The following is a 25,515-nucleotide window of genomic DNA, read 5'->3' as shown; positions in this document are numbered from 1 at the left end:
TGGGCATGTGGCATGGGGGGACACTGGCTAGCCTCTTCATCTTCTAAAAATCTCTTGAATTCCTTCATTCCCTTAGGTAGCCTTTCTAATATTTTTTTCTGTTTATTCCTGTTTATAATTTTAATATGATTTCAAGAGTATCATGTGATCTATGTAATCAATAAACCATCCATACTCAGTAATCATATTTAAATTATTAGTTATAAATATATTATTTTTATATTTATTAAACTCATTATAGAATAAAAAGTGTATTTAAATTCATTTGTAATTTTGACATTTTTGTTACATATCTTCTTTTAATATCAACACTTGTTTTCTAGGTTCAAAGGAAAAAATTAAACATGAAAATTAAAACTGAGTTACAATCTTATATTGGTATAAAACCTGTCAGCAAATAAGATGTCTGAAGAAGAGGTTATTTCAGAAGAGCTAGAGGATATCACTAGTCACTTCAGGAAAGAATCTAAATCACAGTTGGTGGAAGAACCTGGATTTATTAAAGAAACACCAGATTCATTAAGGGAAGGTTATGATGGGAAACCTTCTGACCAAATTTGTGAAACACTTCCTAGAATGGATACATTAGGTATGCATGAGGATATATCAACACCCTCCTCTGAAAGTAAGTCTAAGAGAAATGAAAAACACAGGGAACCTCAATTTTCCGAAAAAGTCACTACATGTGACGGCTTGCAGTCAACAACTGAACCTTTACAAAGTCCATCGTTATCAATTACTGATATGATTGCTGAATATCAGGACTCTGTTGACCTATCTCATGAAACAATAGGAGAAATTAGCTCACAACTCTCTGAAGAAAATCAGAAAGGACTTAACTCAGGGTCAGATAACCTTGCTGTTGACCTCAGGGCCAAGGGTTTACAAGAATTCCCTAAAGATATTTTTAAAAATATATATGTAAAATATCTATATTTAGATGAGAATGAAATAAAAAATTTTGAAGGAGCAGACTTACATGATCTCCTAGGACTTGAAGTTCTGTCCTTGCAAGATAATGAGTTATCCTCACTTCCACCTGAAATCCAGTTACTTCACAATTTAAGGATATTAAATGCCTGTCACAACCAAATATCATATATTCCTGAAAATATATCACAGCTTTGGAATATCAGGGAACTATATTTTGATGACAATTACATTGAGAATTTTCCTTCTGGCTTAGAGAATCTCAGAAACTTGCAAATTTTAGGTTTGGCTGATAATAAGTTAAGACATATACCAGATACTCTGTCTAGTTTAAAAAACTTGAGCATTCTCAATCTGGAATATAACGAGTTAACAATATTTCCTAAAGTTCTGTGCTTCCTTCCAAACTTAGTTTCACTAAGTGTTTCTGGAAACCTGCTGAGTAGTTTGCCAAAAGAAATTAGGGAGCTTAAAAATTTAGAAAAACTTTTACTGGCTCATAATAAAATTACATTTTTGCCAGTAGAAATTTTTCAATTGCTCAAAATGCATGCTCTCGAACTTTCTGATAATAAATTAGAAGTTATCTCACACAAAATTGAAAATTTTAGGGAACTTGAGATTCTAATACTCGATAAAAATTTATTGAAAGAAATACCAGAGCAAATTTCTCACTGTGTAATGTTGGAATACCTTAGTATTCGTGATAATAAATTAACAAAGCTTCCTAAGAACATCCACAAGCTTAAAAATTTAAGAAAATTCTATGTAAACAGAAATAATATAGTGAAAATGCCAGAAGATATCTCACATCTTAATAATATGATCAGTCTAGGCTTCTCAGGAAATACAATCACAGATGTTCCCATTGAAGTAAAAAACTGCAGGAAAATAGCTGAAGTTGAGTTGAGTTATAATAAAATAGTGTATTTTCCAGTAGGTTTGTGTGCCTTAGAGCAGCTTAATTATTTGAATATTAGTGGAAATTATATTTCAGAAATACCTGTGGATATATCTTTCAGTAAACAACTGCTTCATTTAGAGTTTAGTGAAAACAAACTCTTCATATTTTCAGATCACTTATGTTCTCTTATTAACCTTCAATACCTGGATCTTGGTAAAAACCAAATAAGGAAAATTCCACCATCTATTTCCAATATGGCATCACTTCATGTTCTTATCTTATGCTGTAATAAATTTAAAATTTTCCCTATAGAAGTATGTACTTTAGAAAATTTGCAAGTACTTGATATTTCAGAAAACCAAATAGAGAAAATCCCTTCAGAGATCTGTAACTTAAAAGGAATCAAGAAATTAAACATCGCAAGCAATCATTTTATGTATTTTCCTACTGAACTCTGTCAACTTCAATCACTGGAAGAGCTGAATATAAGTCAGATAAATGGGAGAAAGGTAAGAGACTGATACTTTGGGCATTGGGGGAAAGGTGGAATTAGAGGGGATCAGAATCTAAACTGAAATGTATGTATATGTGTTTTAAATTTAGCTAGACTCTTATTTTTTTTAAAGATAGACTTTTTTTTAACCACAGACATGACTTACAAATATACTTCTCAATACAAAGTTTAATAGAAAAACATTTCATTAAAATGAAATGCCAAGTGAAGTTGACAATTTTATGCATTTCTTTTTATTTTAGTTTAATTATAAAAGGAATTTTAAAATTATGGATTAATATGAACACAGTTTTGGAAATTTGAAAAATTTAAGAAAAGTAAAAAAAACATTCACAAGCACGTTGCTGTAATATAACTACTAGTCATATATTGACAGTGTACTTTAGTCTTTTTTTTCTTATGTATATGGTTTTATAAGTAATTATAAAAAGGTTATATTCAAGTTTAACTTCTGTTTTTACTTAATGTATCATAAGCATTTTCCCATGATATAATTCTTATAGCCAATATATTGTTATGTAACTAATCTCATTTAGAGATGTTGTGATTTTCATCATCATAAATAATGCTGTGATGAACTTCATAAATAAAGCCCTTTTTATATTTTATTATTTCCTTAGGAAATTTTTTTTTGGGGGGGGAGACAGAGACAAGAGAGACAGAAAGAAGGATGGCTAGGGATAGACAGGAAGGGAGAAAGATGAGAAGCATCGTTGTAGCTCGTTAGTTCATTGATTGCTTTCTCATATGTGCCTTGACCAGGGGGCTCCAGCAGAGCGAATGACACCTTGCTGAAGCCAGAGGCCTTGGGCTTCAAACTAGCGACCTTTGGGCTCAAGCCAGTGACCATGGGGTCATGTCTATGCTCCCATGCTCAAGCCGGTGACTTCAGGTTTCAAACGTGGGTCCTCTGTGTCCCAATCCAACTCTCTAGTCACTGCACCACCGCTGGTCAGGCAGGAATGATTTCTTAAAATTGCTAGATCAATGGGAATGAATGTTCTTACAGTTTAGCATTCCATTTTACCTAAACTCTAAGAGTGAATTTTATGAACTACTTTTAAAAAATCAAAACATAACTGATTTATATTGAGTTGCAGTAATGAAAAGGACACTATCTGGCTTCTTTAATTTGACCATCACAGTCAAATTAAAGTCCTTTGATAGAGGCCAGACTACTATCTAGAACAAGATTTCCCAAAGTCTTCCTCAAAAAAAGTAGTGCCATGAACTGTTCCTCAAAAGAAAGAAAACAAAAAAGAAGAAAGGAAGGAAGGAAGGAAGGAAGGAAGGAAGGAAGGAAGGAAGGAAGGAAGGAAGGAAGGAAGGAAGGAAGGAGGGAGGGGAAAAGGGAGGAGGGAGGAGGGAGGAGGGAGGAGGGAGGAAGGAGGGAGGGAGGGAGGGGAAAGGAGGGGGGAGGGAGGGAGGAAGGAAGGAAGGGAGGGAGGAAAGGAGGAAGGGAGGAAGGGAGGGAGGAAGGGAGGGAAGAAGGAGAGGCAAAAGAAAGAAAAAAAGAAAGGAAAGAAGGAAAGAAAAAGAAAGAAGAAAGAGAGAGAAAGAAAGAAAGAAAGAAAGAAAGAAAGAAAGAAAGAAAGAAAGAAAGAAAGAAAGAAAGAAGAAAGAAAGAAAGAAAGAAAGTTAGAAAGAAAGAAAGCCGGCCTGACCAGGCGGTGGCGCAGTGGATGGAGCATCGGACTGGGATGCGGAAGGACCCAGGTTTGAGATCCCGAGGTCCCCAGCTTGAGTGCGGAATCATCTGGTTTGAGCAAAAGCTCACCGGCTTGGACCCAGGGTTGCGGGCCCGAGCGGGGGGTGGGGGTGGGGGGTGGGGGGGGTGGGGGGGGTGTTGGGGCGGTGCTCCGTCTGCTGAAGGCCCACGGTCAGGGCACATATGAGAAAGCAATCAATGAACAACTGGGGTGTCGCAACTAAGGGCTGATGATTGATGCTTCTCATCTCTCTCCGTTCCTGTCTGTCCCTATCTATCTCTCTCTCTGACTCTCTCTCTGTCTCTGTAAAAAATAAAAATAAAATAAAATAAAAAGAATGAAAGAAAGAAAGAAAAAGAAAGAAAGATAGGTAGGTAGAGGGGTTCCTATTATCAGATGGCTTTGAGAAGCACTGGGCTCTCTTAGAATCACAATAAATGTTAATATATTAAATGCTCAGAAGAGTCCTGCATTAAAGAAACGGGTTTTTGTCTGTTTAATTCATAGTTCCCAAACTTTTATCACCTTTCTTAACCTAATACCTCTCTATTATACATTTCCAGGAAGGCTACTCTAGGAAATAGTTGAAGTTCGATGGAATGAATAATAATACATGTTGTGTTTTAAAACATGCTCTGGTATTAAAAGACACATTTTCTGTATTATAATCAATGCATTCCTTATCTAATTTATAATCCTCTCACTTTCTCCTCTTGTATCTAACTATGTTAAGTCTATAGGTTGTGTCATTAATTTTCTCTTTTCTATTAATTCCTTCCTAGGCCATACCACCACATGCACATGGACATAACTGCAGCTGATCTCTCACGTGGTCCAGTCCCACAGTTCTTAATTTCCCTGGAAATCTCGTTCCTTTATTCTTCTATTGTCTCAAACTCAACATAACTTCAAACTTTATCTTTCTTCCCTTGAAACCTCTCCATTTCTCTTTGCTATGCCAATCTAGAAATCATGGAATTGTCTTTGTTCCTTTTCCATCACCATCACACTGAATCTTATACTAAAATTGTCTCATTGAAAAAGGTCTTATGGCCCTGGCCGGTTGGCTCAGCGGTAGAGCGTCGACCTGGCGTGCGGGGGACCCGGGTTCGATTCCCGACCAGGGCACATAGGAGAAGCGCCCATTTGCTTCTCCACCCCCACCCCCTCCTTCCTCTCTGTCTCTCTCTTCCCCTCCCGCAGCCAAGGCTCCATTGGAGCAAAGAAGGCCCGGGCGCTGGGGATGGCTCCTTGGCCTCTGCCCCAGGCGCTAGAGTGGCTCTGGTCTCGGCAGAGCGACGCCCCGGAGGGGCAGAGCATCGCCCCCTGGTGGGCAGAGCTTCGCCCCTGGTGGGCGTGCCGGGTGGATCCCGGTCGGGCGCATGCGGGAGTCTGTCTGACTGTCTCTCCCCGTTTCCAGCTTCAGAAAAATACAAAAAAAAAAAAAAAAAAAAAAAAAAAAGGTCTTGGACCATCTCCCTCATTTTCCAGTGTCACTGTCTCCATCCTGGTCCACCGTCATCACTGACATCATGCCTAGACTACTCTAGGAGCCTCCTGACTATTCTGTCATCCAGTCTCCTTCCTTTTATCAGAACTTGTCAAAACTATCAGACATCATCATTCCAGAGGACTGTTCTCTGGAATCCAAATTGCATATCTTTTGCCTACTTAGATTGAGTGGTTACAAAGGCACCATTCCTCATCATTACATTGTTTCAAAGGTCAACAGACAGAAAAAAAATGATTTGCAAAAACTCCTCTACAAAGTGACTGGTAAGATCACTTTGATAACTTCTTTGGGGTAGAAGTGACATACCCAAAGGATTAATTTATATAACAGCAGATGGTCACTAAACAGTTACCTGAAGATGGGTCAGGTTAAACACTGGGCTTTTATTTTGCCAAGTGAAGAATAGTGCACAAAAGGAATCTTCCTTCCATAGTAATCTATCATCAACACATAGTTCTTAGGCATTCCATGTAAAAAATTTTGAGCAAGTAAAGAATATTTGTTTGGGGCATGGCTGGTTGGCTCAGTAGATAGAGTGCCAGCCCAGTGTGTGGACATCCCAGGTTTGATCCCCAGTCAGGGCACACATGAGAAGTGATTATTTGCTTCTTTTTCCCTCCCTTTCCTGCTTCTCTGTCTTTACCCCTCTCGCAGCCAGTGGCTTGACTGGTTTGAGCATCAGGCCCAGGCACTGAGGCTAGCTTGGTTCATCCAAGCATTGGCCACAGATGAGGATTGCTGGGTGGATCAAGGTTGGGGCACAAGTGGGAGTCTGTCTTTCTCAATCTCCCTTCCTCTTGCTTAAAAGAAAAACAAGAATGTTTGTTTGAAAGAATGTCAGACTAGCCTGACCAGGCAGTGGTGCAGTGGATAGAGCGTCGGGCTAGGATGCAGAGGACCCAGGTTCTAGACCCCAAGGTTGCCAGCTTGAACGCGAGCTCATCAGGTTTGAGCAAAGCTCACCAGCTTGGACCCAAGGTCACTGGCTCGAGCAAGGGGTTACTCGGTCTGCTGAAGGCCCGCGGTCAAGGCACATATGAGAAAGCAATCAATGAACAACTAAGGTGTTGCAACGTGAAACAAAAAACTAATGATTGATGCTTCTCATCTCTCCATCCCTGTCTATCCCTCTCTCTGACTCTCTCTGTCTCTGTAAAAGAAAAAAAAAAAAGTATGTGATTTCACAAAGAATAAAAATTAAAAACATAAGTTATTAAAAAAAAAAAAAGAATGTCAGACTATGCAGCTGCCCACATGTCTGGATCTGCCTCCTACCTCATAGGCCTGGCTCTCCAGTCGTGCCATAGCCTGGTTCCATGTTCCTTTTTCTAACAGATCTCCTTCTCTAAACATCCACATATCTGCTATAGTACTGTTTATTTTGGCACTGGGTTACCTATTACTTAAGGCTGTTTCCTAATTGTTTCACATAGTTACTCGCCTTGAAGTTAGGGACTGTTTCTTTTTTTTTTTTTTTTTTTGTATTTTTCTGAAGCTGGAAATGGGGAGAGACAGTCAGACTCCCGCATGCGCCCGACCGGGATCCACCCGGCACGCCCACCAGGGGCGAAGCTCTGCCCACCAGGGGGGCGATGCTCTGCCCCTCCAGGGCGTTGCTCTGCGGCGACTCCCCAGCGTCCAGGCCATCTTTGCTCCAGTGGAGCCTCCGCTGCGGTAGGGGAAGAGAGAGACAGAGAGGAAGGAGAGGGGGAGGGGTGGAGAAGCAGATGAGCGCTTCTCCTCTGTGCCCTGGCCAGGAATCGAACCCGGGACTTCTGCACGCCAGGCCGACGCTCTACCACTGAGCCAAACGGCCAGGGCCAGGGACTGTTTCTTATATTTCTTTTATATCTGGAAGAACACTCAGCACAATATCCAGTATATATCTTAAAAAGATATTTCTGAGGGACCTGTATATTTAAAATTCTTTTACTTACTCATAGAACTTCCTTTATTTCAAAAGCCACTTATGATGGTCTTATTTCTCTGAATGTACATATTTTTTCTTCACCTTGGCAGAGTATCTTAATTCCTGTTATTTTGCAATACTTTTTGTACTAGGAATATTTATTTAGGTTACATTGCTAAACTATGTGAATATATTCTAAAGGGGTTTATTGAGCCTTTACTCAAAATGTATCATGTTTAGGAACATATACACAAAAAATATAAAAGGTATATTGTCATTTAAAAAGCCAAGGAAAACATACAAGGAATAAAAAGTAATTCTGATTAAAGTAGGAATAATGAGATTAAGTGTGGGACAGAATAATTGGGAAAGAATTCAGGGAAGAGAATAAAGGAAAGCAAGGTCAGATTTAGGAATGGGAGATAGGGATATGGCGGCCATGGACACCAAGTGTTTAGAGAGTGAGGAAAGCTGGTTAACAAGCCTAGGGTTGAATCAGTAGGATGGGTCAGACTGAGGAGGTACTTGGATGCTATACAATATGTGGTGAGCTTTGGCAAGGGAGTTAGTTGCAAAGAATTTGTGACAATGAAAATATCTCCTTTTTAAGACCAAAATTTCATAAAAACGAGACTAAGAGACATGGACAAGAGAGTGGTGGTTACCAGGGGTGGGGGGAGGGAGGACGCAGGAGGGAGGGAGGGAGTTAGGGGGAGGGGGAGGGGCACAGAGAAAACTAGATAGAGGGTGACGGAGGACAATCTGACTCTGGGTGAGGGGTATGCAACATAATTTAATGACAAGATAACCTAGACATGTTTTCTTTGAATATATGTACCCTGAAATATTAATGTCATCCCATTAACATTAATAAAAATTTATTAAAAAAAAAAAAAAAAAAAAAGACCAAAATTTCCCTCTTCCATTGATTTTAGAAATTTTAGTGGCCCTAGACCTGGGGTCCCCAAACTACGGCCCACGGGCCGCATGCGGCCCCCGCCGCACTTCCGGAAGGGGCACCTCTTTCACTGGTGGTCAGTGAGAGGAGCATAGTTCCCATTGAAATACTGGTCAGTTTGTTGATTTAAATTTACTTGTTCTTTATTTTAAATATTGTATTTGTTCCCGTTTTGTTTTTTTACTTTTAAAATAAGATATGTGCAGTGCATAGGGATTTGTTCATAGTTTTTTTTATAGTCCAGCCCTCCAACGGCTGGAAGGACAGTGAACTGGCCCCCTGTGTAAAAAGTTTGGGGACCCCTGCCCTAGACGATTGGCTCAGTGGATATAGCATTAGCCCGGTGAATGGATATCCTGGGTTTGATTCCCAATTAGGGCACACAAGAGAAACAACCATCTGTTTCTCTCCCCCTCCTACTCTCGCTCCTCTCCTTCCTCCCCTACTACAGCCAGTAGCTTGATTTGTTTGAGTTGGCCCCAGGTACTGAGGATAGCTCTTTTGGTCCAAGCACATCAGCCTCAGGTGCTAAAAATAGTTTGATTGATTTTAGCATCGGCCCTAGATAGTCTTGCCAGGCGGATCCCAGTTGGGATGCATGCAGGAATCTTTCTCACAACCTCCCCTCCTGTTACTTAAAAAAAAAAAGTTTTAGTCATGAAAATATTTATTAAAAATATAATCATTTAGGCCCTGGCCGGTTGGCTCAGCGGTAGAGCGTCGGCCTAGCGTGCGGAGGACCCGGGTTCGATTCCCGGCCAGGGCACACAGGAGAAGCGCCCATTTGCTTCTCCACCCCTCCACCGCGCTTTCCTCTCTGTCTCTCTCTTCCCCTCCCGCAGCCAAGGCTCCATTGGAGCAAAGATGGCCCGGGCGCTGGGGATGGCTCTGTGGCCTCTGCCCCAGGCGCTAGAGTGGCTCTGGTCGCAACATGGCGACGCCCAGGATGGGCAGATTATCGCCCCCTGGTGGGCAGAGCGTCGCCCCTGGTGGGCGTGCGGGGTGGATCCCGGTCGGGCGCATGCGGGAGTCTGTCTGACTGTCTCTCCCCATTTCCAGCTTCAGAAAAAATGAAAAAAAAAAAATATATATATATAATCATTTAGCCTGACCAGGTGGTGGCACAGTGGATAGAGCATTGATTGTACTGGGACGCAGAGAACTCAGGTTCAAAACCGCAAGTTTGCCAGCTTGAGTGTGGGCTCATCTGGTTTGAGCAAGGCTCACTACCTTGAGCCCAAGGTTACTGCCTTGAGCAAGGGGTCACTTGGTCTGCTGTAGCGCCCAGTCAAGGCATGTATGAGAAAGAAATCACTGAACAACTAAGAAGCTAAGGAACAGTCAGGCCCACTTACCTCTCCTTTCTGAGGAGGAAAAAACAAGAAGAGCTTACAGGGGTAAAAGTCAGCTAGTCATAGTTTAACTAGTTCCTATAGTTCTCTGAAATGACTGAAGCCACTTGCTAGACAAAGCAAAGAAGATAGAACCTATCTGAAAACTCCTTCCTCTTTTCTTTTCTTAAAAGCCTCAGGAAACAATGTTTACATGACTTAATTAAAAATTCCTACACTAATCCTGACTTACCCTCCCATCCTGGAGTTATGAGAGTGACGTATACCTCTAGAGCAGTGGTTCTCAACCTTTCTAATGCCGTGACCCTGCAATACAGTTCCTCATGTTGCAGTGACCCCAAACCAAAAAATAATTTTGGTGGCTACTTCATAACTGTAATTTTGCTACAGTTATGATTCGGAATGTAAATACCTGATATGCATTATGTATTTTCCGATGGCTTTAGGCGACCCCGCTGGGGTCGCAACCCACAGGTTGAGAACCGCTGCTCTAGACAAAGGGATCACAGGGATCACAAGCCCCCTCCCTTGCATGAAAACCTGTATTCTGTAACATTTTATATGCTTTTTAATAAGGATCATTTTGAAATTCTTTGTATGTACAAAACTTGTAAACTAAGCAAGCAGGGACTAGCTTTAGACTGCTTAATAAGTAGCCCCAACACTCTTAGCAAAAGTAACTTCATTAGCTTCTCTCATCCTAAACTAAACATTTCCCACTATTGTGGCGACAAGGATAGGTTGTAAATCCTAGAAGGTTTGGGAATGTCTTTGTCAGATGTGTAAAACATTCATCATTACTGTGTTATCTTATGGTCTTAACGTGTAGGAATGTTTTTTTCCTTTTGATAGATCCTTTAGATAAATGTAACAAGACAGCAAAAACTCAATAAGCTTGTTAATAACTGACTTTTGTACCATGCTCCCCCTCTTTTTCCTCTAACCAGTATGTGATTATGTCTATAAAAGCAGCCTCAGAGCTAAATTCTAGACTGCATGATTTGGGATTATGCCTCGTGCATGTCGCTGGCTTAATAATAAAGCTCCTAAAACTTCTTCTATAACCTACCTTGGTGTCTCTGTGGAATTCGCTGGCTACAATACTTTATAACAGGTCAAGGCACATATGAGAAAGCAATCAATGAACAACTAAGGTGCCGCAACAAAGAATTGATGCTTCTCATCTCTCTATCTTCCTGTCTGTCCCTAGCTGTCCCTTGCTCTGTCTCTATCTCTGTAAAAAATAATAATATATATAATTGTTTCATCTTTATTACAGTTAACAAGACTTCCAGAAGAGCTGTCTAATATGATTCAACTTAAAGAACTTGATATCTCAAATAATGCAATCAGAGAGATTCCAAGTAATATAGGGGAACTGAGAAATCTGGTTAGTTTAAATGCACACAACAATCAAATAAGTTATCTGCCACTATCTTTTCTATCGCTAAACAAACTCCAGCGACTAAACTTAAGTGGTGAGTGTCAAGCATTTCACTAACAATAACACAACAGCAAACAGATAACATATTAAGGGTCTATTGAAAGGAAATGGCTATCATAGGTACAGAAAATGTGAGCAGAACATAAGGTCCAGTTTCTTTCCTGAAAGAGGTAATGATTCAGTTGGGGAACCAGAACATTTTTTCATTCTGTCTTCTCTGCCTGTACCCTCTCTTCCCTTTCTGAACCTGACCTTATCCCTCCCTGCATACACATTCTACCTACACAACCTTAGGTCATTTTCTGTTTTCCCTTCTCTGCTGCCTTTCCTGATCCCACTTCTATACCCTATTACCCTATTATATTCTAATACCTTTCAGTCTTTTACAAAATAAGTCACTACATAACAGACAAAAAGTAAAACACTCTCTTTAAAGATTTCCCAAAGCACAACAAATACTATACTAGTATTTTAAAAAATAATTTTCATTACGAAATGTTTCAAACTTATAGAAAATAATAAGCACCTATGTACCTATTTCCAGATATAAAGAATGTTGATTTTGTGACATTTACTTGGTATTTTTTATTGTTAAGAAATAAAATAATAGAGTTGAAACCTCTTTTGTATCTCTCCCCAAACTAAAAGTAACCACTATACTGAAATTGATGTGTACTATCCATGTTTTTATACATATATGTGTATACATTCATAAAAAGTATTGGGCTTAAACTTTATTAAAACACAATATATGGTATGTAATTTACCATTTTCTAATGGTTTTTTTGGTCATACTTCTAAAATTAATCCATGTTAATATAATGTAATATAATATATACATACCTATTCATTTAAAATACTGTATAATATTAAATTATATGATTAAACAACAATTAATCCATTATCCTGTTGATAGACAATTAAGTTGTTTCCAATTTGTTTGCTATTGTAAATATCCTTCTACATGTTCCTGGTAGTCATCAGCAATGAGTTTCTTATTTTCTCATTACAAAAGTAATGCATATTTATTATAAAAAACATTACAAGAAAACATGTTTGAAAGTTAATATTCCCTTTAAACCCATAGGCAAAGACAACCATCACTGATAGATTTTTTTCTATTATTCCATTATTCTCTTCCATATTCTAATCATACATTTATTAATTCAATATTTACTGAGTACTTACCACGTATCAGGCACCATTCTAGATACAATAAAAATTACAGGCACTGAGTTTCTTTAACACAAAGCTATAAGTAGAATTGCTGGATCAGAGGGTATATACATTTCCAATTATATCAGATTTGGGCAAATGAATCTTCATAGTGGTTTTACCAGCTAACCACAAGAACAGTTGAGTTTATAAAATTATATCTTTCAGTTTAATAAACATATTCATAATGGCAGGAAACCCTCTTAAATTTAGAAAAATTTCAGATTAAAAACAAAGCTCATCTTTTTGTTACCACTGTACCATCTGTACCACTGTACCAGTAGTACAGTAAAACCTACAGGAATGCACCAATTCTTAGATATAATGCAACTGGCATTTTCTCCTGAAGCCCAGAAATCCCAGTAAGATGGCAATGCAGGTGTGCATCAGTCATTTCATTAATTTTGCAGTAAGTCATAGTAACTCAGCCCTTCAATTTAACTTTTTCCACTTTTGTGCTATGACAAAGTTTTACTGTATTTCAGGAGGGTTATATGTCCAAGTGAAGGACATGACATACTCCTCTCACCTATTATATGTGCATGAAAAAAAGAAAAGGAATAAAATAGGCTGACCAGAGCCTTCTGGTGCATTGGAGAACACAGTATCAAATGGAAGCATAGTTCTCTGGAGGCCTTCTAGTACAGAACCAAGTATGTTATTAACTACATAACTGAAAGGATAAAAAGAGAATTTTAAGGTTATCTCACAAAGGTAGTCACCCTATGGCTGAAATTAAAGTTGGAAGTATTATAACTTAAAAGCTTGAAGGAGGGGCCGCACTTAAGAACATCTGAGGATGGAGCACTGCTCAGTTTGTGCTGGTTTCTCTGAGCTTGGGGTTTAGTGTGTGTGTGTGTGTGTGTGTGTGTGTGTGTGTGTGTGAGAGAGAGAGAGAGAGAGAGAGAGAGAGAAAGAGAGAGAGAGAGAGAGAGAGGTGGGGGGGGAGGGAGAGAGAGAGAGAGGAAGAAAGAGAGAGAGACAGACAGAGAGAGAGAACGCTAGTTTTGCCAGTGTTGGGAAACAGCAAACTGTATTCAGCTGTTTCTATGGGCAGGCACAGCGGCTCGTGGGGTAAAAGCGTGAGGAAGGAGTGACACAGTTCAGAAGCCCACAGAGGTAGGTTTGGAGCTAAAAGAAAATTGCTTAAACAATTGGCATGCCCACAGTCACCAACTTTTATTGCTGAATCTGAAGTCAGAAGGACTGACTTCAAATATTGTAAGTTCATGTTTCCTCCATTCATGAAATAAAGCTAACAGGAATAGCTGTCATAGATGTGATTTTTGACTGAATGAGATTTTTTTTTTTTTTGTATTTTTTATGAAGCTGGAAACGGGGAGAGACAGTCAGACAGACTCCCGCATGCGCCCGACCGGGATCCACCCGGCACGCCCACCAGGGGCGATGCTCTGCCCCTCCGGGGCGTCGCTCTTCCCCAACCAGAGCCACTCTAGCGCCTGGGGCAGAGGCCAAGGAGCCATCCCCAGCGCCCGGGCCATCTTTGCTCCAATGGAGCCTTGGCTGCGGGAGGGGAAGAGAGAGACAGAGAGGAAGGAAGGGGGGTGGAGAAGCAAATGGGCGCTTCTCCTATGTGCCCTGGCCGGGAATCGAACCCGGGTCCCCCGCACGCCAGGCCGACGCTCTACCGCTGAGCCAACCGGCCAGGGCTGAATGAGATTTTGAAAGCAGGTAGCATACTGTAAAAGTACCATTCAAACAAAAGACATCTGGTGAATAATCCCTCTTTGTCACTAACTATAGTGAATTTAGGAAGATAACATCAGAATCTTAGTTTTTTCATCACAAGATAAGAAAGCTATATAAGTGATCACTCACTAAGAACAGAAATTGATGCAGTTTAGGTTGTTTTTTTAAAACAGATGTTAGCCTCTCTTCCAAGGAGCCAAAATATCAGATGAAAGGAAGGTAGGTGGACATGAGCTGCTTGTAGTTGTCCCCAGGGAAGAGTCTCTCTCTCTCCACAGATCTGCATTGTTAATGCCATCCTGCAGGCTTTTTTTTTTTTTTTTTGTATTTTTCTGAAGCTGGAAACGGGGAGAGACAGTCAGACAGACTCCCGCATGCGCCCGACCCGAGATCCACCCAGTGGGCGACGCTCTGCCCACCAGGGGGCGATGCTCTGCCCCTCCGGGGTGTCGCTCTGCCGAGACCAGAGCCACTCTAGTGCCTGGGGCAGAGGCCAAGGAGCCATCCCCAGCGCCCAGGGCCATCTTTGCTCCAATGGAGCCTTGGCTGCGGGAGGGGAAGAGAGAGACAGAGAGGAAGGAGGGGGGGGGTGGAGAAGCAAATGGACGCGGCCGGGAATCGAACCCGGGTCTACCGCACGCCAGGCCGACACTCTTACCGCTGAGCCAACCGGCCAGGGCCGCCAGCCTGCAGGCTTTTATCATCCCTATCTGCAAGGCTGCTGGTTATGCCACTATAGTTGTATGTGTTTACAACTGGCATCTATTCTGATGGCCCATGCCTGTGCTATACCAGTTGTTAAATGCTCTGAATAGCATCATTTCTTACATAGACGAGTATAACAGTCTCTGAAAGGACTCCCATCTATAGTCTCTTTCTTTCCCCTTTGTTATTGCCAGTATTTTAAAATATTTTATTGATATATATATACACATATCAAAAAGGTATATATTGCCTAAAAATTAAAAATATAACTACCATATGATCCAGCAACTCTACTTTTGTGTATTCCTCTGAAAGAAACAAAAACAGAAACTTGAAGAAATATGTACCCCCATTTTCAATGCAGCATTATTTCTCTAAGGGTCCACCAATGGCTGGATGAGTAAATAAAATGTAGTATATGTACATTATTATTCCTCCATAAACAGAAGGAAATCTTGCCATTTGTGTCAACAAGATGAACTTTGAGAGCATCATGCTAAATGAAATAAGCCAGATAAAGAAAAATACTGTATGATCTTACTTATCTGTGGAATCTTAAAAACAAAACAAAATTCATAGATACAGAGACAGACAGGTGGTTGCCATAGGTGGGGGAAAAGGGATAGGCAAAATGGGTGAACGGAGTCAAAAGTTATAAAATAAATGGATCATGGGGATGTAATATACAGTATGGTGACTATATAATTAATTATACTTTATGTATATTTGCAAGTTGCTAACAGAGTAGATCTTAAAAGCTCTTATCACACACAAAAAATAACAATGTATGGTGATGGCTATTAAGTAGATCTATGGTAGTGATCATTTCACAATATATACGAGTATCAAATTATGTTGCTTAGCCCTGGACAGTTGGCTCAGTGGTAGAGCGTCGGCCTGGCGTGCGGGGGACCCGGGTTCGATTCCCGGCCAGGGCACATAGGAGAAGCACCCATTTGCTTCTCCACCCCCCCCATCCTCTCTGTCTCTCTCTTCCCCTCCCGCAGCCAAGGCTCCATTGGAGCAAAGATGGCCCGGGCGCTGGGGATGGCTCCTTGGCCTCTGCCCCAGGCACTAGAGTGGCTCTGGTCGCGGCAGAGCTATGCCCTGGAGGGGCAGAGCATCGCCCCCTGGTGGGCAGAGCTTCGCCCCTGGTGGGCGTGCCGGGTGGATCCTGGTCGGGCGCATGCGGGAGTCTGTCTGACTGTCTCTCCCAGTTTCCAGCTTCAGAAAAATACAAAAAAAAAAAAAAATTATGTTGCTCACCTGAAAATAATATGTCCATTATATCTCAAATGTTGCCACTTGTTTACTTATTTATTTTAGTGAGAGGAGGGGAGGCAGAGAGACAGCTCCTGCAAGTGCCCCAACTGGGATCCACCTGGCAAGGGGCAAAACTCTGGGGCAAAACTCTGCCTATCTTGGGCTGTTGCTTAGCAACTGAGCTATTTTTAGCACCTGAGGTGGAGCCCATGGAGCCATTCTAGTGCCCAAGGCTAACTTGTTTGAACTAACCAAGCCATGGCTTCGGGAGGGGAAAGAGTGAGGGAGAGAAAGAGAAAGAAAAGAGGGAAGCAGAGGGGTGGAGAAGCAGATAGTTGTTTCTCTTGTGTGCCATGACTGGGAATCAAACCCAGGACATTCACATGCTGGGCCAATGCTCTACCACTGAGCAAACTGGCCAGGACTATCTCAAATTATAAAAAAGTATGTATTGTAAGTGTACAGTTCAATGAATTTTCACACACTGAAAAAGCCCATATTTCAAGACGTAGATCAAGAAACGGAACATTTCCAGAAACCCTTTATTGCTCCCTCCAGTAATTTCTCTCCCTTATCACAACCAAGGTTAACTATTATCATGATTTCCAATAGTGTGCCTTAAATGAATTCATAAAAAGTATGTACTCTTCTGTGTCTGCATTCTTTCACTCAACATTGTGAAATTCATTAATATTTTTTGTAGCTGTAAACAGTTCACACAATGCTGTATCTAGTCCACTATATGAATGTACTCTTCTATTTATTCTGCTATTGAATATTTAGTAGGAAAGCAATTGTTTCCTTGGGGCCAACTGAACTATTTGCTTTCCATCTTTTTAAATTGATTGGTACTAGCTTTATGACCTAGAATATAGCCTACCTTGATAAACATACCATTTACTCTTTATTTTAAAAAAAGTATTCTGAGCCCTGGCCGGTTGGCTCAGTGGTAGAGCGTCGGCCTGTCGTGCAGAAGTCCCGGGTTCGATTCCCGGCCAGGGCACACAGGAGAAGCGCCCATCTGCTTCTCCACCCCTCCCCCTCTCCTTCCTCTCTGTCTCTCTCTTCCCCTCTCGCAGCGAGGCTCCATTGGAGCAAAGATGGCCCAGGCGCCGGGGATGGCTCCTTGGCCTCTGCCCCAGGCGCTGGAGTGGCTCTGGTCGCAAAAGAGCGAGGCCCCGGAGGGGCAGAGCGTCGCCCCCTGGTGGGCGTGCCAGGTGGATCCCGGTCGGGCGCATGCGGGAGTCTGACTGTCTCTCCCCATTTCCAGCTTCAGAAAAATACAAAAAAAAAAAAAAAAAGTATTCTGTAGATATTTGGTACTGTGTATTATTAATAGATATTCATATAGGTCAAGTTGATTAATAGTTTTGTTAGATTCTCCTCTGTCTTTACTGGTATATATGTCTTGCTACGTTAATTGCTTACAGAGGGATGTTAAAATCTACAACTATGGTTGTAGAATTGTGTATGTTTTGCTTTGTCAATTTTAAAAAATATATTTTGAAGGAGTGTTATTAGCTTAGTCCCCACTTGAGGGTGGACAAGGCTTAGAGGCTCCATTCTAAAGAACAGTATGGAAAGGAAAAAGAAATCCAAACATTATATTGGAGAAACCTGGCAGATACTATTTTAGCCAAAGTATCAAGTTTAATATTCCTACTGAAGCTTGAAGGAATCAAGCTTCATACCCCTATGAGATACGATGAGAGCACTTCAACTCCATGGTATTCTTCCCAAAAAGCTAAAACTCAGTCTAATCATGAGAAAATATATCAGATAAATACAAATTAAGGAATATTCTACAAATACCTACCAGTTTAACTCAAACTGTCAATGTACTGAAAAATAAGAAAAGATTGAGAAACTGCCACAGACCAGAGGAGACGAAGAAGACATAACTATGTAGAATCCTGGAATGGATTCTGAAGCAGGAATAGGACATTGATGGAAAATCTAATGAAATCCAGAAATGTCCAAAGTTTACTTAATAGTGATGTGCGAATGTTAGTTTTTTAGATTTGACAAACATAACACAATAACATGAGATGATAACATTAGGGGAAACTAAAACTAGCTGAGTATACAAGAACCTTCTACAATTTCTCCAAGTTTTCTGTAAATCTGAAATTATTCCAAATAAAAAGTTCATTTAAAAAATTACCATCACACCTACTTGGTGAAATCCTTTTCTGTATTCTAAGAGGACGGCCTCTTTTCTCATTTTGCCATCCTCTATGAGCGAAAGAAACCACTGCCATTTCTATACGTCTTCCTTTTCAATCCTAGGGAGTGGACAACTAAGAATCTACGATTCTTATGATTTACCAGCATTTTGAGGGTTCGCTGGTACTTTGCCAGAGAGGCACAGTAGATGCCCTATAGATAGTTATTATTATTATTTTTTATTTTTTCTGAAGCTGGAAATGGGGAGAGACAGACAGACTCCCGCATGTGCCCGACCGGATCCACCGGCACGCCTACCAGGGGGCACACTCTGCCCACCAGGGGGCGATGCTCTGCCCATCCGGGGGGCGGGGGGTCGCTCTGTCGCGACCAGAGTCACTCTAGCGCCTGGGGCAGAGGCCAAGGAGCCATCCCCAGCGCCCGGGCCATCTTTGCTCCAATGGAGCCTTGCTGCGGGAGGGGAAGAGAGAGACAGAGAGGAAGGAGAGGGGGAGGGGTGGAGAAGCAGATGGGCGCTTCTCCTGTGTGCCCTGGCCGGGAATCGAACCCGGGACTTCTGCACGCCAGGCCGACGCTCTACCACTGAGCCAACCGGCCAGGGCCTAGATAGTTATTATTTGTCTTCATAGTTTTCTTTTACAGAAAGATGGTACAACTCAATTATAATTTTTTTTCTATTAGGAAATAATCTTACAGCTCTGCCTAGTGGTATCTACAACCTTTCTTCACTGGAGGATATAAATTTTGATGATAATCCTTTGCTGAGACCTCCAGTGGAAATCTGTGAAGGAAAACAATTGTACACTATTGCATGCTATCTACAGAGGGCAGATGAAAGAGACGGTAGGTGATGAGTGAGAGACTAGTTTATAAGTTATATATTTCTAGTATCATCTGTAAATTACATGAGTTTGCTTAAATTAGAGACTTACAGTCTGGCAGAGACATTAAAATATTTATCATCTTCCCTTTTCAGAAGGCTAAAATTTTATTTTGATAATTCAGATTATTTAATGTGGGCCCAAACAAACTAAATTATTGAAAACAGTTAAATCCAAGTGGAGGGTGGTCTGCTTCCAACCTACTGGTCTCAAGGCCCTTTGATATGTTTTTCATCATGGTTATGTCCAGACTCAGAGAATTCACTCCCCTATTTCTCCATCACTTCCGATCTATATCACCATAGGTACAGTGGTCCCTCATCTATCGCGGGGGTGAGGTTCCAGAACCCACCGCAATAAGCAAAAATCCACAAAGTAGTGAACTTATATTTATTTTATTATTTATATGTACAGAACACAGTGCTCTGGTTTGTCACCCCCATCCATCAGCCAATAGTGTGCCCTGTACAATCTCACATGGGCAAACTAGCTCAAGTGGAAGCGGCCAAAGCTTCATTTTCCATATGTGTGTCTTTGTCTACTCATCTGCTGTACGCTATGTATTTTATTTTGATTTAATATTCTTTTTTTAAAAATTTTATTTATTTTTTACAGAGACAGAGAGTAAGTCAGAGAGAGGGATAGACAGGGACAGACAGACAGGAATGGAGAGAGATGAGAAGCATCAATCATTAGTTTTTTGGGTTTCTTTAAATTTATTTTTATTTATTTATTCATTTTAGAGAGGAGAGGAGAGGGAGGGAGGGAGGGAGAGAGAGAGAGAGAGAGAGAGAGAGAGAGAGAGAGAGGAGAGACAGAGAGAGAGAAGGAAGCATCAACTCCCATATGTGCCTTGACCAGGCAAGCCCACGGTTTCGAACCAGCGACCTCAGCATTTCTAGGTTGACGCTTTATCCACTGCGCCACCACAGGTCAGGCAATCATTAGTTTTGCGTTGCGTGTTGCAACACTTAGTTGTTTATTGATTGCTTTCTCATATGTGCCTTTACCGCAGGCCTTCAGCAGACCGAGTAACCCCTTGCTGGAGCCAGCGACCTTGGGTCCAAGCTGGTGGGCTTTTGCTCAAGCCAGATGAGCCCACGCTCAAGTTGGCGACCTCGGGGTCTTGAACCTGGGTCCTCTGCATCCCAGTCCGACACTCAATCCACTGTGCCACCACCTGGTCAGGCTCGATTTAATATTCTTTTAATATGTTTTAATTAATATTGTTTATATTTTTTATAGTTTTCAATTTTTTAGGCTAGAAAATGCTTATTTTACTGCAAAAATTAATTTAAATAATAAATATATAAAAATACTTATATATCACAAAATCCCGTGATATAATGAAAAATCCACAATACAAAATTAGATATATTCAATTTAGAAATCCACGATACAGTGAGACCACGAAAAGTGAACCATGATATGGTAAGGGACGACTGTAGTTCTAAAAGTCATATTTGGCCTTGAAGGAAGTCCACAGATCCTTTCTATTGATGACAGTCAATATTTGGCCCACCATGATCATCTGTCTGCAGTTGTTCCTTCTTCTGTCTTTAAGTGCCCACTGGTTGTCCTGATTATTTTATAGAGCAGGTCCATTTTCTCTAGTTGCCCTTCCATTGGACCAGATGGAGACTGGTTTCTCCAAGTCTCTGGGAGGGAAGTTTCACGATCCAATTTTTTCCCTGGGTCTGGGTTCCCGACAACTAAGCTTTTTTCCTATGACTCTGACTTTGCCGCTCACTGCCAATCCTCAGAATGGATTCAGATTTAGGTCCTCCATTTTAATGCAGTATTTAAGAAGTATTGAATCAATTTAATAAACATTGTTCCAGACTTGCGGAAATCTGGATGTCTAAAATCTGAATATACAGAGCTGTCCCCAAAATTACTCTATTATTTACTCTTGTCTTATGTAATCAGAAGCTTACATCAGCATAATCTCATAACCTAGTGAGATGATAACTAAAAATGTACAGTCATCTTGTAAGTCACAATAAACATCCATATACATGGTTACCATCCAGAAACTTTTGTAAGACTTGAACCTCATTGATGGAAAAAACCCAAGAAATAAAATTAGGCCCTGGCTGGTTGGCTCAGTAGTAGAGCGTCGGCCTGGTGGGTGGGATGTCCTGGGTTCGATTCCCAGTCAGGACACACAGAGAAGCACCCATCTGCTTTTCCACATCACCCCCTCTTGTTTCTCTCTCTCTTCCCCTCCTGCAGCCATGGCTCCACTGGCGCAAGTTGGCCCTGTCATTGAGATGGCTCCATGGCCTCTGACTCAGGTGCTAAGAAGAGCTCAGTTGCTGAGCAACTGAGCAAAGCCCCAGATGGGCAGAACACTGCCCCCTATTGGGCTCACCAGGAGGATCCCAGTTGGGGCATATGCAAGTGTCAGTCTCTGCCTCCCTTCCTCTCACTGAATATAAATAAATAAATAGATTAATTTAATTAAAAGTCACATTTGCTGTTTTCTCTAACTTGCTGACCAAGTCAGTTCTGCTAATTATTATCACAAATATGGGACATTGTGTGGTAATTTTATTTCTATAAAAGCTTTTAGGGAGCCTGACCAGGCGGTGGCACAGTGGAAAGAGCGTCGGACTGGGATGCGGAGGACCCAGGTTCGAGACCCCGAGGTCGCCAGCTTGAGTGTGGGCTCATCTGGTTTGAGCAAAGCTCACCAGCTTGGACCCAAGGTCGCTGGCTTGAGCAAAGGGTTACTTGGTCTGCTGTAGCCCCATGGTCAAGGTACATATGAGAAAGTGATCAATGAACAACTAAGGTGTTGCAACGAAAAACTAAGGATTGATGCTTCTCATCTCTCTCCGTTCCTGTCTGTCTGTTCTCGTTTATTCCTCTCTCTGATTCTCTCTCTGTCACTGAAAAAAAAAAGTTTTTAGGGATTTTGAAGGATCCATAACTAATTCCTGGTAGGTAACAGTACTTTATAAAAGATATGAAAATTTCATGATTCAACCACCTTGCTAAAATTCTGTTACTAAAGTTTTTGAGGAAGGAGGACTCATGTGGTTCTAGCCTCTATGGTGAAAGTACAATGGGCAATGGCAACTGATCAAAGTCAGTGAAAGCAAGAAAATCCTAGCCATTCATCTCCTTTCTTTATGCCCGAGGGGTCTTCATACTACAGGATGGGTACCTAGAGACAGTAGAGAGGATGTCATCATGGGGATGTACTTACTGAACAATTAATAAAGAACATGGGGTTCTTTACTAAAAATTTTACTTAGAAGGTTGAGTTTTCATTTCTATCATTAGAATACAATCTAACTTGAGGGATTAATGGTATGAATATAATTTTTTAAAAACCCAGAAAGCACAGAACATATTTGAGTTGATCGCAGAGGGGTGAGAGATTGCTAGTTATTAAAAATTCCCAAAGTACCTTGGGTCAACAACAACAACAACAACAAAATAAGTATAGTTTCAAATTAGTTAGAAACTTTTAAAATTAAACTACAGACTCTCCATATCTAAGCCAACATTCATTAAATAAGTGACCTGAATATAAAATATAAAATATACATATATATACCATATTTATAGTAGGCATGAACTTGGCTTCTCAACATACTACATAAAGCACATTAAAAAGCTAGTTTATATATCAAGTTTTTACTACATTTTACTTCTCAATTTTACTTGACATATGCATTTGGTGGGAGCACAGAAGAAATTTAGGTGTAATATTAACTTAAAATAGATTATGTTTTTCAAAAGTGATGACCCAAATTTTTTTTCATGTTCAAATGTAGAGAAAATCTTAGAAAAGATCTTCAAGATAGTTGCCAACAACATCACTGAAACAAATTTTCAATTTTTGTGTCAAAAATTAAAACTGGTAATCTCAGAAACTGATATGTCTACGAAGAGGTATGTATGAAAGACAACATGTAGTATAAGCTTATTCTTATGTTCTGATTTATATTATATTAATATTACATGGTTATAAAACATTCATATTAACATGAACTCTAATTTGCTATAAAACACTGATTTTAGTTTATTATATATTTGTGACCCGTGTTGGTATGGGTAGTAGTTAACAGCAAGGGATCTGAGTCTGGCCTGTGGTGGTGCAGTAGATAGAGTGTAGACCCGGAACACTGAGGTCGCCAGTCCGAAAACCTGGGCTTGCCAGGTCAAGGCACATACAACGAGTATGCAATGAACAGCTAAAGTGAAGCAACTATGAGTTGATATTTCTTTATTCCCCCTCACTCCCTTTCTTGCCTGGCTGGATAGCCTGATTGGTTAGAACACTGACCGAAGTGCAGAGCTGCAGGTTTGATCCCTGGTCAGGGCACGAACAGAAATAGAGCAATGTTCCTGTCTCTCTTTCACTTTCTCCCTTCCTCTCCCTAAAACCAATACAATAAACATTAAAAAAAAATATATTTTTTAAAAGGCAAGGGCTCTGAGGATGACTTAAATTTCAATCAGTTTTGAGATTAAAATTTGATTTAGAAAATTAAATTTAATGGTGTGACATTGATCAATAAGAGTACATAGGTTCTAGGAGGTAAACATTCTATAGCATTTGAATTGTTGATGGTGTTGTGTGCCCATCACCCTAAGTTAAATCATTTTCTGTCACCATATATTTGTCCCTCTTTACTCCCCTCCCCACCAACCCCCTCCCCTTCATAACCACTTCACTTTTATCTATGTCCATGAGTCTCATTTTTATATCACACCTATGTGTGAAATCATATAGTTCTTAGCTTTCTCTTTTTTTTATTTACAGAGACAGAGAGAGGGATAGATAGGGACAGACAGGAACGGAGATAGATGAGAAGCATCAATCATTAGTTTTTTGTTGCAACACCTTAGTTGTTCATTGATTGCTTTCTCATATGTGCCTTGACCACGGGCCTTCAGCAGACTGAGTAACCCCTTGCTCGAGCCAGCGACCTTGGGTCCAAGCTGGTGAGCTTTTGCTCAAACCAGATGAGCCCGTGCTCAAGCTGGCGACCTCAGGATCTCGAACCTGGGTCTTCCGCATCCCAGTCTAACACTCTGCCCACTGTGCCACCGCCTGGTCAGGCAGTTTTTTCTGATTTACTTATTTCATTTAGTAGAATGTTCTCAAAGTCCTTTAACTTTTCTGTGTCTCAGTTTCTTCATTGGCAAAATGAATACACTTACCTAGAGTTGCCATGAGATACAGTTATCAAGCATGTAGTACTGTAGCAGTAATGGACTGGTTTATGGTAAATAATCCATAATTATTGTTTTGAGGTTTTGTGTAAATCAGAATTGAATTTTTTTAGAAGATTTTATTTATTGATTTTACAGAGAGAGAAGGAGAGGCGGGGGGAACGAGAAGTAGTTGCTTCACTCTAGCTGTTCACTGGTTGCTTGTCGTGTGTGCCTTGACCAGGCAAGCTCAGAGTTTCAAACCAGAGACCTCAGTGTCCCAGGTTGACACTCTATCCACTGCGCCACCACAGGCCAGGCCAGAGTTGAAAGTTAAACGAATTGATTATTTTCTACAAGAAATCAAGGGGTGGTACAGGGCTGACATTTCCTTTCTATGTGCTAAAGTCTGCTACATTTTTATATGGACTGTCCTTACCAATTATTTTTTCTTCCTTTCCAAGTGAGAAGAGGAAGATAGAGAAACAGATTTCCATATGTGCCCCAACCAATATCCACCCATCAACCCCTGTCTGGGGCTGATGCTCTGCCCATCTGGGGCCATGCTCACAATTGAGCTATTTTTAGCACCTGAGGTGGAGGCTCCACGGAGCCATCCTCAGCACGTGGGCCGATGTACTTGAACCAATTGAGCCATGCCTGAGGGAAGAGAAGAGAGACAGAAAGAGAGACAGAAAGAGAGACAGAAAGAGAGGGGAGTAGTGGAGAAGCAAATGGTTGCTTCTCCTGTGTGCCCTGACAGAGAATTGAAACTGGGACATCCACATGCTAGGTTGATGTTCTCATTGAGCAACTGGCCAGGGCCTACCAATTAATTTAATCCCCATTTCAATCTGGTAAATTGCTCTAAAAACCTATTTATACAAAAATATATTTAATTAGTTTAAAACAATTTTATTTACATATTATTTAAACATTTTTTTCAGCACTGTTCCATTAAGGGAGAGAATCCACCAAGCACTTGATAGGTGGAAAATGCAAAGTAACAACTTGTCCACTGCTGCTTTAGGAGACCAACTAACTCGAGCACTAACTATGATAGGAGCATATGAAATAATGGACAAAATAAGAGCTTTCAAACTTTTTACATGTGCAATTAAATTCTGAACAGTGTACCCTAATAAAAAC

The 25,515-nt window shown here is 40.8% G+C and overlaps 1 protein-coding gene, 1 long non-coding RNA gene and 1 other non-coding gene across 3 annotated transcripts in view; 2 read left to right on the top strand and 1 right to left on the bottom strand.

Annotated features, from left to right (window-relative positions):
• The window catches only part of LOC136310828 (uncharacterized), a 65,842-nt gene that overhangs the window by 34,585 nt on the left and 5,742 nt on the right, over positions 1 to 25,515 (bottom strand). The gene's annotated exons all lie outside the window — the stretch shown is intronic.
• LRRD1 (leucine rich repeats and death domain containing 1) lies at positions 403 to 25,515 on the top strand. The gene is made up of 5 exons (XM_066240412.1): positions 403 to 2,343; positions 11,069 to 11,267; positions 18,995 to 19,156; positions 22,983 to 23,100; positions 25,314 to 25,515. Exons 1-5 carry the CDS (start codon positions 403 to 405, stop codon positions 25,492 to 25,494), a joined length of 2,601 nt encoding a protein of 866 aa, XP_066096509.1. The 3' UTR covers positions 25,495 to 25,515.
• On the top strand, positions 17,054 to 17,129 carry TRNAD-GUC (transfer RNA aspartic acid (anticodon GUC)). Its single transcript has one exon. It is a non-coding gene; the product is annotated as a tRNA-Asp (tRNA).

Source organism: Saccopteryx bilineata, chromosome 7 (genome assembly GCF_036850765.1).
Source record: "Saccopteryx bilineata isolate mSacBil1 chromosome 7, mSacBil1_pri_phased_curated, whole genome shotgun sequence".
Lineage (NCBI taxonomy): Eukaryota > Metazoa > Chordata > Mammalia > Chiroptera > Emballonuridae > Saccopteryx > Saccopteryx bilineata.
Note: the sequence above shows the minus strand (reverse complement) of the source record. Positions and strands in the feature narration are given on the sequence as shown.

Bases quoted from the DNA above. Each gene is read 5' to 3' on its own strand.
- LRRD1 (XM_066240412.1), top strand. From the start codon at position 403: ATGTCTGAAGAAGAGGTTATTTCAGAAGAGCTAGAGGATATCACTAGT. The intron at 2,344-11,068 runs GTAAGAGACTGA...TCTTTATTACAG, and splicing joins GTCAGATAAATGGGAGAAAG to TTAACAAGACTTCCAGAAGA. The intron at 23,101-25,313 runs GTATGTATGAAA...CATTTTTTTCAG, and splicing joins ACTGATATGTCTACGAAGAG to CACTGTTCCATTAAGGGAGA.